Below are 16,371 nucleotides of genomic sequence, written 5' to 3' on the forward strand. Positions count from 1 at the left end.
CAGCCTTTGGCTCCTCACAGTTCACCCAGATTTGGTTTTGATTGGTCGGTTTCTATGCCAGTCAGCGTCTCTGGGCCTGATCAGCAGCCCCCATGGAGGCCTGGAGAGAAACAGAGGCGCAGCTGCTGGCGAAGCCCTGAGAGAAAGAGAGAGGCAACGGCTGATCAACAGCTGCCACGGAGGCTGCAGATCAGACCCTGCTTCTCTCTTCAGACCTCTCCCCGGGACAGATCCACAGCCCCCTTGGCAGTCAGTGCTGGGTTGCTGCGCCTGCACCTGCAGCCGTCAGTGCTCGGTCGCCATGGCTACCCAGCACTGACTGCAGGACTGACTTCTGGTGTTGGGTACAGCCTTCGGTCAGTCGTTACGGACCCTGGGTTTTTATATATTAGGATAATAAAAGGGTAATATGCAAATAGACCGAATGGCAGAACAACTAAACAACCGATCAAAGCGTAATATGCTAATGTTATGCTAAGGCTGCTCAACCGCTCGCCATGACGTGCACTGACCACCAGGGGGGCAGACAGTTGACTGGTTGACCAGTCGCTATGATGTGCACTGACCACCAGGGGGGCAGATGCTCCAACCGGTAGGTTAGCTTGCTGCTGGGGTCCGCCAATCGGGACTGAGCAAGATGGGTCGGACACATCCTGGAGCCCTCTCATGGTCCCTCCCTGGCCTGATTGTGCACCGGTGGGGGGATTCCCTCAGTCTGTCCTGCACCCTCTCACAATCCAGGACCCCTAGGGGGATGTCGGAGAGTCGGTTTCAGCCCATCCCGCAGGCCACTCCCCTTGGGAGGGCGCCCGATGCAGGGCTCATGGCAGGGCTCATGCAGGGCTTTCCTGATCGAGACTCATTGGGTGTGAGCCCGTGGCAGGCACAGTGGGGCTGGGATGAGTGGAAGCGGCAAGTAGGAGCTGCAGGTGGCATTGAACGGTGGGTTTCGGCCCGATCCCTGCAGGCCACCCAGAGGGATCCCACCCGTGCACGAATTCATGCATCGGGCCTCTAGTATGAATATAAAAATATGGGAATGTAAAAAATTCACAATCAAGAACATGAATCCATTTTTAAGAAGCTGTCAAAATAGATCTGATTGACTGCTTTGGTTTTTCTTTCTTTCTTTACTTTTTCTATTTGTTTATGTTTTTGCCCTGTTAGCAATAGAATAGTGGACAAGAAAAAATTATGGAAAATAAACTTGTGAAAAATCCATCCATTGCCCTGGCTGGGTGGCATGGTTGGTTGGAGCGTTGTCTCGAACACCAAAAAGTAGTTGGTATGTTTTAAAAAAATTTAGTTGGTATGGAAAAGCCCCTGGAAATGGCTTGAGTGGACCTGTGAGTTGGGTGGGGTGGAGTCTCAGCAAATCACCAGGGCAGGTGAACAGTGTTAATCAGGTTGATGAAGACTCAGATATGGTGCCTGCCTGCCAGCTCTGTCGGGAGAGGGCTTAGCATAGGAACAATGGCCTCTGCCAGCACTTCTGTCTAGGAGTAAGCTAAACCTGCAGACCTAGCCCCAGAGCCAGACAATTCAGTTCTTCCCTTTATGTCCCTGGTGCCTTTTGAGATGCTGCCCCAGCACTGGAGCTCAGATGGAGTGAGTCCAAGTAAGTCCATATATGGTCCCTTTAAGAAAAATGCCCAGGACTTCAGCAGCCCTTGTCTTACTCAGCCACCACCCCCATTGGTATTCTCAGCCAGAAGTTATGGGGACTAGGCTTCCTGGCACTGGAACCTTGGGATGGGGGGCCTGGTTTGGGGCTGGAACACCTTGCTCCTCAGGAGGGGACCTCTGCAGCAGAGATATCTCTCCTGCTTTTTAACCATCACACATGGGTGTGGGACCAGCCTCTCCAAATCTATAGACTTTCTACCAGTCTCAGTGTAGCCTCTTTATATATTTAGTTATAGGACTTCTGTCCAGCTAGATGTCATGTGGTTCTGAATGATGAATGTTCTGTAAGTTAGTTGTAATTTAGATGTGATTGTGGAACGATAGGAGTACTCATTTACTTACGCTGCCATCTTGACTGGAAGCCTGTATATTTCCCCCCCCCCCCCTTTTTTATTGATTTCAGAAAGGAAGGGAGAGGGAGAGAGATATAGAAACATCAATGATGAGAGAGAATCATTGGGCTGCCTCCTGCATACCCCCACTGGGGATCGAACCCCCAACCTGGGCATGTGCCCTTGACAGGAATTGAACCTGGGACCCCTTCAGTCTGTAGGCCAGTGCTCTGTCAACTGAGCCAAACCAGTGAACGCAAATGGTTTCCCTATTTAAGAAAACTGAGCAATTTTTCTTATCAAGTTTTGAGGATTCTGTGTATATTTTGGATACAAGTAATTTATCCATTATGTGATTTGAAAACATGAGGTTGGCAAAAAGTAGGTTTGCAGTTGTTTGTATGGAAAATACAATAATTAATAAATAAATAGTAATACAAAGGATAAACTATGTTTCACAAACTCACATCTATAAATCTGCTTTTGCCCATCCCTGTGTTTTCTTCCGATCTTTCACTTGTATTCTCATTCTCTTAACAGTGTCTTACAAAACATAGTAGTTCTTAATTATGATGAAGTCCAGTTCTATAATATTTTTAATGGGTTGTGCTATTGTTGTTGTATTTAAGGAATCTGCTTAACCAAAGGTCACAAAATTTTCTTCTGTCTTTTAGAATTTTTAGTTTAGGTTTTTTATTTACGACTATGACCTAAATGATTGATTTCTTTCACCAATGTTTTGTAGTTTTCAGCATACAGGTCCTACATATATTTTGTTACATTTATACCTAAGTATTTTATATTTTGTGGTATTATTGTGAATGGTACTTTAAAATAATTTAAATTTCCATTTGTTCATTGCTAGTATATAGAAACACAGTTGACTTTTTAAAAATAGACTTTGTATTTTGTGACCTTACTGACCTCATTTACTAGTTCTTAGAGGTTTTATTATTATTTTTTTTTTTGTAATTTCCTTGGAATTTTATAATGTAGAACATCATGTTGTCTGTAAATAAAATAAAAGCAGTTTTATCTCCCATTATAATCTATATATTTTTAGACTTCTTTTTCCTTGTCTGTTGCACAGGCTAGGGCCTTCAGTATGGTGTTGAATAGGAGTGGTAATGTTACCGGAGAATTGAATTTCTCCATTGCTAGTGGGAGTGGGGTTCTTGGGGCGCTGCTGGAATAAGCATTTTCGGAGGCCCACATGGGAGGATGAAGATGCGGTAAAAGGCTTTATTTTCATGGAGTTACATTTTTCAGGTTCCAAAGTTCCATTTCCCTTATTCCAGTCCTATAAAAGGTTCAGCTGAGGCTTTAGCAGAGCTAAAGCGAGGCCAGTGTCCAGAGTTTCCATTTTATGGTGGAGCTGGGTTCGATGTAGCATCAGGCTAGTTAAAGTCCATTAGTCCATTGTGTGGAGTCCACATGGTTGTGGGCCACTTGGGTGAGTGCAGAGCAAGAGAGCCCCATAAGGTAGGAGTCAGGGGTGAGCAGCAAGAGAGAGAGAGGGAACTTTCTTTATTCAAGAGTTAAATATCAAATCTTCCTGGGCTTGCAGTGGCTATGCCTATTTTGGCCAGTGACCTGCTCCCAGGTGTGATTGGCAAGCATCTTCCCATATCATCCAGACCTTACTGGGCATGTGTGTAAATTGCAGCTTCCCTTTGCTCCTTTCCAGTTACTAATTAATAACCAGGTTATTACAATGGTACCAATAAGAGTAGACCTTTTTTCCTTGCTTGGACCTGAAAAAGGTAGAAGTGATCCTATCAAAAACTCATTTTGGCTGGTAACTGATATTGTTCTACTGCTAAGGAAGTTTAAGCTTTTTGCTTTTTTTGTGTAAAATGTACACAAATAAATAATGGGCCTGGCCAGCGTGGCTCAGTGGTTGAGTGTCGACTTATGAACCAGGAGGTCATGGGATGATTCCCCATCAGGACACATGCCTGGGATTTGGGGCTTGATCCCCAGTAGGGGACGTGCAGAAGGCTGCTGATCAATGATTCTCTCTCATCATCGATGTTTTTCTCTCTCTCCCCTTCTCCTTTCCTCTCTGAAGTCAATAAAAATATATTTTAAAAAATAAATAATGGCACATGTTAAAAAGAAATATTAATAAAAAAACCCCAATATCAATGAAATGGAATGGCAAGAGATGGAAAGCCCGAAAAACTTAGCTATTGTAATAATCTAAATGGGAGGTAATTGTGGTATAAACTAGGGGGATGACAATAGAAGTGATAAAGAAGGCTCAATACAGAGATTTTGAAGGGAGAATTGACAGGCCTTTGTGATGTAGATAGGAAAGGGTGAGAGGGATAGGAAGAAATAAAACATTACAGATGTTTTAAACCTGAGTTTTTGGAGATACCATTAGTAAAAATAAGTAAGTACGTAAATAAATAAATAAATAAATAAATAAATAAATAGAAGGATCAGAGGAGGAATTATTTTAGGTGGTGGTGTGGGGGGGTTAGGGAGAGGGGAAGAGATAACTTCAGATTTGGATATGTACAACTTGTTACAAAAGTGGGACAATTTGCAAGTATTGGTAATTTGGTTTCGGGGTTCACAAGATTTGTGATTTATCAGATCAGAAGTAATGTTTGAAGTTCTGACAGAGAAGGGGATGAGAACACCATGGGAAGTGCTATAGAAAAGAGCAGGAAGGTCTGATTTAAACTTTAGGGAATGCCCACTTTTAATAAAGTAGCAAAGGATAGAGAAAATGAACTGTCAGCAATAGGTCTACTGTTCATTTGTCATTCTTTCATTTTATTCATTCTCTTGTTTTCTTAATTCACCCAACGAATCCAGGATTGTATAGTATCAGGTAAGCCAGAGTTAGGTGTTGCAGAAAAGAAGAATAAGGCCTATGGGAAGAGCCAGTAAGTTTTGAAATTAGATTTCTTTAGAAAGTGAATGTTCCATGAAGTAAAATTGTGGTGGCAGAGTAAGGAGTACCATGTTCTGATGGTAATCAAGGAGAGGCAGCAGTTGTAAATTATTAATTGTAGAGACATTTAGTAGTGAAAGGTTGAAAAATTTTTAATTAGGACAGTAGGTATAGGTGATAAGTTCAAGGTGGCCTTTGTTGTTGCTGGGTTTTGTTGTTGTTTTTTAAAGAATATCAGATATCTCTGTGTGGTTATAGTTAAAGGGAAAAGAGCCCTTGAGGAAGGGATGTTTGAAAGGTAATAATAACAATCATTTACATAACACTTATAGTATGCCAGCCATTGATATTAGCACTTTGTATGTATTAACTAATTTCAGTCCACATAATAACCAATAAGATAGTACAGATATAGTTTGGAATTGTTACTGGTGGAGTTCTTGGGATGGTGTGAGGAAAATAATTTCCTGAGGCCTCCATGGGAAGACGGGGTTTCATGGAAAGCTTTATTGATGGTGTAAATTAGGGGGATTCCCCTCTTAGGTCCCATCTCTGTCCATCTCACATGGAAGAAATCCAATCTTGTCTTCAGCAGGGCCAGAATTAGGGCCACTGCCCAGAATTTCTGCTCCACATGTAAAGTAGTCCATTCTAGCATCCTGCCTGTGGAGTCTGCATGGCCAAGGGCCATGTGCCTGCTTAAGGCCACATGGCTATGGAGGTGAGTGCACGGGTGAGTGGGCGTCACAGAGCAAGAGAAAGCAAGAACAAGAGCGCAAAGAGAACTCTCTGTCTGGGGATTTTAACCTTTCAAGATTAAAATCCAAGCTTGCATTGGAATCTACCCCCTAGCCAACCATTCTTCCCCAAGTAGACTGACAGCAAGCACCTTCCCTGACTTCACTGTCCATCACCCCCTTTGTTTGGTCCATTCCCCCAGTGATCTTCAGAGAATGGACAGGTGGTTCCCTGGGGAGCATAAAGCTATAGCTTCTTGGTGAAGCTGCTCAGGTGTCCATGCTTATAATGTCTGGCCTCCTCTTTGCTCTCTTCCTGTTATTAATATTAATAAACTAGCTAAATATGACATGTGGAGTGTACCAAGGAATTAAGGTAATTGGCTGTTGATTTATCAGGGAAAATATAGTTCCTTAAGTAAATTACAATAGAATAACAGAATCTAGAGATGTGAGCAACTTTCCTGGTTAAACTGTTTGGATATCTTGTAGGTGCACTTTGACTTCTAATGTTAGGGTTACTTTTGGCTTTAATCACTAGTAATGGGTTACTTACTGTTCCTTCATTAGAAACAGAGATACTCTTCATGGTTTTTCCATTTGAATCATTGATTAGTTGAACACGGTCATTCTTTGATGACCTTCTAAAATGTTACCCTATTCCTTGTTATAGGTTCAGTTGTTTGTCTTTTTAAGTTAAACTGCTCTTTATTGATTGATTGATTGATTTGAGAGAGAGAGAGAGAGAAGAGAAAGGCAGAAAGAGAGAGAGAAAGAGAATCAATTTGTTGTTCCATTTATTTATGCATTCACTGCTTGATTCTTGTATGTACCCTGACCAAAGATCGAACCCGCAACCTTGGCATATCAGAATGATGCTCTAATCAACTGAGTTACCTGGCCAGGGCCGAAATTTTGTATTTTTAAAATAATCGTAAAATTCAAATGTTTCTCCAAGCACTTAGCTAAGCTGACATATCACTTATCCTATGTGAGGTTTATTGTTCTTTTTATACAATTAGAAGACTTATTCCTGATAACTTACAACTTTCTGGTATCCTGAGGTCCCAAAATTTACTTTTCTGCTTTTAGGCATAGTAGGTCACTCACTAAGTGAACTTATTCATTGCTTATTTTGAAAACTTGCTAGTACTCTCATTTGCTTATCACATTAAATCTCAGCCATTGTGTGAAATAGGTATTGTGTCACTGTATTACAGACCTGGAAAACAAAGTTCAGGACACCTAAGTAGTTTAGGATTTTACAAAGCAGTAAAAATGTGGAAATTGAACCCACTTCTTCTAACTCAAAGTCTAGTCCTAGTCCTCTTTGTATAATATCACAATTATTCTATATCACTTGCTCCTTATAGCAATTTGATATTATACTGTATTTGAGCTGTCCTTTTCACAGAAATGCATTCAAGTTTTTTTCCATTTTATTTTGTCATTATATCTATACTTTTATATATATTTAGTTTGAGATTGCCAGTGTCATCTGGAATGATACTATTATCTACCAGGTTAGTAATTTTAGTTATAATTTTGCATTGGATCATTAATATGCATATAGTACAAGGTAATTTTTACATAATTTTAAAATCTTTTTATTTTGTAGATATTAATTCCTTTTCAGATTAAAAACATAATTTAAAACTTCGAGAAGTTGTTAGAAATGGTACAAAGAATTCCCATATACCCTTTAGCCAGATTTAGATGTTAACATTTTGCTATATTGATTTGCTTTACCATTTTCTCTTTCTCTCCCTCTTCATATATACATATAAATACATACACTCTCCATATATACATATATACTTAGAATTTGTTTTTCTTCTGAACCATTTATGAGTAAGTTATAGACATTATGCTCTTTTACCCCTAAATACTTCAGTATTGCTTAAGAAGTTCTTTTCTTTTTTTTGAAAAAAATGTTTCTTAAACAGATAGAGGAAGGGAGAAGGAGAGCGAGAAATAGAGAGAGAGGGAGAGAGATATCCATGTGAGAGAGAAACATTGATCTGCCTCCCCAACGAGGGAACAAATCCGCAACCTGGGCATATGCCCTGACCAGGAATTAAACCAGCAACCTTTTTGTGCATGGGATAATGTTTAGCCAACTGAGCCACACCAACCAGGGCATGTTTTTCTTTTTTTAAATAGGTTGTTAGAGCCATGTGGGTAGAACTCTTATTTTCTCATGTGCCTTTAGTAGATGATATTGGAAAAGAATCATGTTGTTTGGTGCTAGCCCTGCCACTTAAGTGAAATATTTTGTCATCAGTACTTCTTTGGACCATTTGTTATTGCCTCTCTGGGCTTTGTTCTTTTTGGCTCTCACCTCTAGTTTCTGACACACCTAGAATGTGAGAACTGATTGCTTTACCCTACATAATACTGCCATTCAGAGCCTGGAATCTTTTTTTCTGCTATTGTCTATTTTCCCTTTGCTCCCTAAACCCAGGGGTGTGTACTTCGGGCAGGCTGAGTTTCAGTGAGCTCCTAATGTGGACATTGGAAGCCCCACCTGCCTGCCAAGTCCTTTTGGCTGTGAGCAAAGTGGAGGCTTGGTACTTGTCATTCCTCTGCAGCAGTTGAGCTGAAGGAATGCTACAGGGCTTGTTGGAAGTTGCTTAGCACCTTGCGTTGGGTGTGTGTGAGGGTGTGTGTGTGTAGAGTTGAGGGTCTTGTGTAGTTTGTGTGGGAGACCTGAAATTGTATCATGCTAATCATTAGGAAGTATTTATTGAATACCTCCTTATGACTAGCACTGTGATAGGAGCTCTTGGAATCTATATATATAAAAGCCTAAGCGACAGTTACAACCAAAAAGACTGGAATGACTAGTCAACCAGTCGCTATGATACGCACTGACCAGGGGACAGATGCTCAATGCAGGTCTGCCCCCTGGTGGTCAGTGTGCTCCCACAGCCAACCTCCCATGGCCCCTTCCCCCAGCCAGCTGGCCCCCATCCGCCCCTGGTGCTAAACCATTCGTAGAGACCTGCTTCTGGGTTAGGGTTTCATACATAGCAGAGCAGCTCCCTTGCTGTGATCTATTGAAAGTCAGCCCGGGACACAAGGGTTTGTCTCGCTTCTGTCCTCTCCCTTCCCTGGGGAAGGAGGATGGGGGGAAGTGGGGAACCGCACAGTGGCTGGGCGACTGGTGTCTGTTCCCGGCATCTGTTCCTTCTGCACCTGGGCCTAGCAACCATTGCCTCCTCTCCAGACCCCGCCGGGGCCTTCAGGCCCTGGGCTGGGATGGGGAACTGGGGGTGGGTGGCGGCAGAAGCAGTCCCTTTCTCAGGGGGGCCAAGGGCTGGCTCCCTCCTCAGGGCTGGCGGCTAACCGCCCGCAGTCCCTCCTTCCCCCACAGCCAGCCAACCTCCCATCGTGGTCCCTCTTGTGGTGGGCCAACCTCCCCAAAGTCCCTCCCCCCACCCCTGTGCACGAATCGTGCACTGGACCTCTAGTAGTATAACAAAATATTTAATTAGATCACAGTATATTAGGCAAACAATTCTAGCTCTGCCACTTACCAGCTTTGATTTGGGCAAGTTAATGTCTTTAAGCCTCACTTTACTTTCTATAAAATGTAGCTATTAAATCTTACATGATAGGGCTGTTGTGGAGATTGAATAAAGAATTTAAGTATAGTGTTTAGCACATGTCTGACACTAGTTAGGATTTCATTTCATACAGTCATATTTAGGATTTATGACTGACACCATATAAAACAAATAGAGAGTAATAAAACAAATAGAGAATAATATAACTCTACAGTGTGTAATCAAATACTTAAATTATGACATGTAAATTATAAATAGTCTGGGAATTTAGAGAAGAGAAAGAACAGTCTTGTGCAACCATTTAATGTTTCTGTGCCTCAATTTTTCCAATGGACACACTGTGGAGATGCTAGGTGACATCCCCGAGAATGATTAAGGTATTAGAGCATTTAGCCTTTTTAGGTGGTTTATGTGATGGTGGAAAAAAGGGAGAAGGTTGAGGAGCTGTTAGAAACCAAATTTGACACTTATTCTTAATTTTTTCCTTATGTGGTCATGGCAGCCTTATAGGAAAATTTGAAGCTGGAGATTAGAAGCATTACCTTCCAAGGAAGGTTCTTGCTTTGGTATTTCTCCCTGTTGCCTCACTGGCATTTTAATTAGTTGAGAACTCATGTTGGTCAATGGATGGTCTCTGATTGTAAGCACCTCGGATATAATATGAGGATTAAGTGATTTATAGCCCAAATTATCTCTCTGATCTTCTGGCAAAAATATAACATACTAACAGACAGGGCAGGATAAGATTTAGTTCTCTTGGACTAATGTTAAGGACATACAGTTTACTTACCATGAGTAGTTCTCTGGGATGTGACATCTTTACTTGAACAGAGTCCAGACTGATAACTTGGCCCTCCCAACTTTTCAATAGCCATGAATATGTAAAATACCTTTGAAAATTTCTTTACTTACAATATCCAAAAGAAACTGTTTCAACTCCTTGTTTGGTATGTACTTACTTGGTAATTTTTTTGTTAGCCCGATTTTGGAAAGTGTGTATTTCGTTTTAATTTTTGTCTAGATCAATTTTCTTCTAGAAAATTTCAGAGAAGTTTCCCATGAAAGTAAAGCTGCTCATACTTTTTTCCCCCCCACTTTGGTTTCTCCTTTTTGTTGTTAGTTTTTTTTCTTCTTGGAATTGTTTGCCAAGGTTTCAAGTTTATAGTGAGAGGTGAGGCAACGTTGATCTTGGCAGAACAGCACAAAGCCAGTAGAGTCATTAAGTGACGCAAGCTTTTGCTTTTTTTTTCCTTTCTGTTAAAGCTCTCTGGCACAGCTGGCTATTCTAGTCACAGAGGAAAAGAGGAGAAGAAGTTCTGGGTGGAATGATAGAAGATGTTTGGAGCATATTAAAAAACAGCAGCAGCAACAGCAAATGCCCCATATAACTCAAACAAGCTTCTTAGCTCTGTGGAATCTATGTCAGTTGCTTAGAACTTGAGTTTTTACTTCAGAGGATGATGGGACAAGGCAAAAGAAGGCGAGGAGGGTTGTGTTGGATTCTTGCTTATCTGTCTGCCTCTCCTTCCAGTTGGAAAAATCTTCAATCCACAAGAAGCATTGTTAACAAGCCTAAGGAATACATCTTACCCTGATCCTGGATTCTGTTGGAATAGAGGATTACAGCCACTTCACCAGGATTTTATGGAGGTAGTTCAAGAAAAATAGAAGGAAACAATACTCAAGAATTTCTCTGTTTATATTAGTCCTGTGCCATGTTAAATTTTGGGCATTGTTTGGAGCAAGTTGGGGACAGCTCTTTCATGTGGATATAAGTGGATACCTGCATTCCTCGAGCTACATATATGATGTTTGGAAGGCTGTAAACTCAAATTCTTTCAACACATATTCATTAAATTCTGGATTCTCTTTCTATTAAGGACTTCAGCAGACAGAAACTCCCTCATCAAAAGACACAAAACCTCCTCTGTGTTTTCATGCTAAATGTGAACAATCATGTCTTGGAAGAGAAATTATTTTTCAGGGGGCCGTGGTAGTGTCCAAGGGATGTTTGCACCTCGAAGCTCAACCTCTATAGCCCCCAGCAAAGGCCTCAGCAATGAGCCAGGACAAAACAGTTGCTTCCTTAATAGTGCCTTGCAGGTAAGGGCTATTTCTTTCTTTTTGGTAAATGTATTTTAGTTACTGGTGCTGTATTTCTAATAACTCTTAAATGTAATACTTGACAGTCTCTGTTTGAGGTCAGCACCCTAAGATCATTTTTTAGGTTTATCTGTGTGATCTTAGGCAAGGCACTTTATCTCTGAGTCTCAATTACCTCATTGGTAAAAAGGGGATTAATATGATAGTGAAATAATAACTGTAACTACTACTACTTACCTGCCTAAAGGGGAGGAGGTACACAGACTAGATGATCTTACTACTTGTTTATTGACCTTTTTTCCTGATCAGTCTCCTGTTTCCTTTTTTTTCCCCTTTCACACCAAGGTGTCTTATTATCCTAGTTGCTTTTCTCTAATATAGAGAGCAAAATTCTGCCCAGCTGGTGTTGTTCAGTGGTTGAGTGTCGACCTATGAACGAGGTGGCCACTGTTCGATTCCTGGTCAGGATACTTGCCCAGTTTGTGGGCTCAATCCCCAGTGTGGGGCATGCAGGAGGCAGCCAATCGATGATTCTCTCTCATCATTGATTCTCTTTTTTTAAACATATTTTATTGATTTTTAAAAAAATATGTTTTATTGATTCTCTCTCATCATTGATGTTTCTGTCTCTCTTCCCCTCTCCTTTCCTCTCTGAAATAAAAAAATATATTTTTTGAAAAAAGCAAAATTCTTTCCACAAGTCAGACTTTCTTGTATCATAATTTTCAGGCTTTTAGCATATATATTGAATGGAGTCCAGTCTTTGTCCATTTCTTCATCTCCTTTCTCTGAGATCACACGTAGTAGCTCATAATTGGTGTCTGGTTAAATATGCCTGAACAGAGCTAGTGGAAAGTAAATTTTCCTAAGATGATTATCTACTCTAGATTTTCTCTTTTGGTGTTGCTTGCCACCTTAGTGGTCGCAGAATCCCAAAGCTTCCTGATCTACTTAATCAGGCCCATAGTGTTAGGTTCATACCCCTTGTCCTAACTTTGAAGTAATCCCTTTCCTCTCTTTTATACTTTTCAGAGTAAAAGTAAATGAAATTTTCCACCCAAGACAATTATTTGCTTAAGTATTAGTTTTATACCTTAGATTTAATGAGAAAATAAGTTGTTAATGCAAGAAGAAAAGACAAGAGTAATTGATATAAAAAGCATTGGACTTAGGAACTAGGAGACCTGGATTCTACTCTTTGGCCTTCTGTAGACTAGTCTTGTGACCTTGTATAGGTAATAGTATTTCAGTTTCCTCATTCATAATAAAAGAATCTTGTCAAGCTTATTTGTGTAATAAAGATTTCATACTCCCAGTTTCCAGATTTTTATTTGGAAACATTAAAAAATCCTATGATATGAGCCCTGACCAGTTTGGCTCAGTGGATAGAGCGTCGGCCTGCGGACTCAAGAGTCCCAGGTTCGATTCTGGTCAAGGGCATGTACCTTGGTTGCAGGCACATCCCCAGTGGGGAGTGTGCAGGAGGCAGCTGATCGATGTTTCTCTCCCATCGATGTTTCTAACTCTCTATCCCTCTCCTTTCCTTTCTGTAAAAAATCAATAAAATATATTTAAAATAAATAAATAAATAAATAAAAAATCCTATGCTATGAAGCCTATATGAAGAGTTTAAGCACTTTCACTAATTACTACCACAAATTTCTTGCAGTTGAGTGGGTTGGTTAGGTTTTTTTGTAGGTGATGCATTTTAGGTTTTTGAGTGACTTTGCATAAACTAGTAATACTTTTGTAATTTAGAAGCAGGCAAAAAGGGTGTTGGCTTTAGGTATGTTTGTGTTTACCTCCTTTCTGGCCATAGTCCTGTTTTTATAATTCTCTTTCTTTCTATATTTTCTGTCTATACTGTCAATTGAAACAATATTTATGACTTTCTGTTCTAATTTTCAGTGTTATATGCTATATATAACACACATACATATTTCAATACCCATATTTAAGGATTGTGTCATTGATGATTTTGGACTGCATACTATAATCTGTGTGACCTTCCTTCGTGTTCAAATTACTGTCTTTTCCAGAATACAGTCATCTATCCCTCTTGTTAAATGCCTCTTGATCTTTTTTTTGCCATTTAATATACTAGAATAAACTTTTCACTTGGGAATAATAAAGATATCTTCTGCAATCATTACTAATATTTGCTTGAACTCTTGAATTTAAAATTAAATGGCGGCTTCTTATAGAGTAATGTGTTTTCTCTCCTTTGCTAGGTTTTATGGCACTTGGACATCTTCCGACGTAGCTTTAGGCAGCTTACAACTCACAAATGCATGGGAGATTCCTGCATCTTTTGTGCTCTCAAGGTAAGTACTTGAAATTTGATTCTTCTCACTACCATTAGGTTGCCAAATGATCGATATTGAGATGCTTTTGATTAATCAAGGTTATTTGCTTGTGATTCAGTACAAAGGATGACTATCATTAGTTTTATTTTTCTTCAAAGAATTACTACTTGGCTTAAGTAGTCTGTTTTTTTTAACCTTTTTGCCCATGCAGCTCTATTTAAGGTGATAGGATAGCATTAAAATGTGCTTAGACTTTGAGTGTTTAACTGAAAAGCTAATTCTAAATTTTTATTTTGAAAGCATAAACAACCCAAGTATTCTTAATGTTATTAACTATTGTCTGTTAAAGCTAAATTTAGCAATAAATTCTTCCTACTAAGAAAAGCCAAGTCTGAATTCTGGGTTTGTCACAGAGATACTGGGATGTGATGACTATATGTTTAGTTGCTTGTGACCAAATGAATTGTGACCCAAAAATTCAGAATTTCCCAGTAATGTTGGTTATTGCAACAACTGACTCAAAACAGTATTTTAAAAAATATATTTTATTGATTTTTACAGAGAGGAAGGGAGAGGGATAGAGAGTTAGAAACATTGATGAGAGAGAAACATTGATCAGCTGCCTCCTGCACACCTCCTACTGTGGATGTGCCCACAACCAAGGTACATATATGCCCTTGACCAGAATCGAACCTGGGACCTTTCAGTCCGCAGGCTGACGCTCTATCCACTGAGCCAAACCGGTTAGGGCTCAAAACAGTTTTTTGACCAGCATGAGTTTTAAGTCCATGATAGGTAGATATCTTTAGAAAGAAATAACTGAGTCTTCTGAACTTTTGCTACTTGAGTCACAAATATCTTTTTTTCTCCACTCTTTGTTTGGAACCACTATAACTTTTAGCAAAATATAGAATATAAATTATTGGTTAATTGGGAGTTTAAGTATGAAATTTTAATAAAATCAAATTCTTTACAAATTGTTAGATTTCTTACTGTGCTCATTCAGACAATTCTGTTTTTTAAAAAAATATATTTTATTGATTTTTTACAGAGAGGAAGGGAGAGGGATAGAGAGCTAGAAACATCGATGAGAGAGAAACATCGACCAGCTGCCTCCTGCACACCCCCTACTGGGGATGTGCCTGCAACCAAGGTACATGCCCTTGACTGGAACCTGGGACCCTTCAGTCCACAGGCCGATGCTCTATCCACTGAGCCAAACCGGTTTCGGCCTCATTCAGACAATTCTATTCAAAAGAGCATTTGGCTTGATTTTCTGGGAGGTATATTGACATATTCTAATTTAAAATATATTTTTCATTGATTTTAGAGAGGAAGGGGGAGGGGGGAGAGAGAGAGAGAAAGAGAGAAACATCAATGATGAGAGAGTATTATGGATCGGCTGCCTCCTGCACAAAATGAGTAACTTACTTTGTGTATCAGTCAGAATAGGCTAAGTTATGTTCTGGTAACAAACTAAAATCATAGTGATAAACATGGAAAATATTTATTTTTTTATTCATGTTACTTGTCCACTGCAGGTTAGTAGGAAAACCCTACAGATGATAGTGATTCGGGAACTGAGGTGCCCAAGTTATAACCAAGGTGAATATTTCTAGTTGCGAAGCCAAAGGGAAAAAGAGCTGTGGAGGGTTTTGCACAGGCAGTTTTGTTTGCTCAGCAGGTCACTTCTGCTCACAACTCATTGACCAGCGCTAATCATGTGACTCTAATGAATCACAAGGGGGCCATGAAGTATGGTCCTATTATAATTTTTGGGAGAAGGGAGAATCAGAAATATTTGGTAGGCAACACTAATCACTACCATACTTTATCAGATATCAAGACTTATAAAACTGTAGTCATTATGATAATGTGGTATCAACACAGTAAGACTAATAAACCAATGGAGCAAAATCAAGAGTTCAGAAACAGACATAGGGAAACTTGCTCCTTGCCCTGCCAATCAAAGAAGAAAGTGGACTTTTCAATAAATGGAGCTTAGAAAATTGGTTATGCATATAGGAAAAAAAAATAAAGGAAATTAGATCTCTATCTTCATATTATACCAAAATTAAGAATTTCAGATGAATTAAGGACAAAATGTGAAAGGCAAAATTTTTTAAGATTTAGAAGGAAATACAAGAAAATAACATGACATCAGGGATAGAGAGGATTTATTAAATGAGTGTTAGTACACGCAGATCCAGGGAAAAGCCTTGAGACTGAAAATCTACCTCCATAAGTGGAGGCAGGGAAAGATCGAAGAAAAAGGTTAGCCACTCCAGTGTAGTATTTAATAGAATTTATTAAGTTGATATATGTAGAATTATTAACAAACTTACATATGAGGCATATTTTTTGTGGCTGCAAGATGAAATATATCCATGTGCCATTTGGCAGGTGCCAAAGAATTATGTAGGGTAAAAGGAGAGGGATAGTGACAGGAACTAGTACATGAATGCTACCAGGTATGAGAAATTACTTCATATGCTTGACTAGGTCAGGACAACAACCTGTTCCAGGAACCAGTACATAGCAGAGGACAAGGGAGGAGTGCTGATTTATGTCAAAGTGAACATTAATTATAATCAGTTTCTAAGTGGGCTTTTCAGAAATTAACCCCCTTTCTGGCCCAGGTCCAGCTTGTGGGACACACAGCGGTCATGTCATGGAACTGCCTCTCCCCCACAATAAGACATGAAAAATACAAAGTGAAAAGTATTGATA

The 16,371-nt window shown here is 39.8% G+C and overlaps 1 protein-coding gene across 1 annotated transcript in view; it reads left to right on the forward strand.

Moving 5' to 3' along the window:
• Positions 1-16,371, forward strand: part of USP54 (ubiquitin specific peptidase 54) — a 115,140-nt gene that overhangs the window by 35,150 nt on the left and 63,619 nt on the right. Inside the window, exons 2-3 of the mRNA XM_054728697.1 lie at positions 10,764-11,335; positions 13,567-13,659. Of these exons, the coding sequence (XP_054584672.1) occupies positions 11,189-11,335; positions 13,567-13,659 (240 nt within the window). The 5' untranslated portion in view covers positions 10,764-11,188. The remainder of the gene's footprint in view (positions 1-10,763; positions 11,336-13,566; positions 13,660-16,371) is intronic.

This window comes from Eptesicus fuscus, chromosome 17 (genome assembly GCF_027574615.1).
Source record: "Eptesicus fuscus isolate TK198812 chromosome 17, DD_ASM_mEF_20220401, whole genome shotgun sequence".
Classification (NCBI taxonomy): domain Eukaryota; kingdom Metazoa; phylum Chordata; class Mammalia; order Chiroptera; family Vespertilionidae; genus Eptesicus; species Eptesicus fuscus.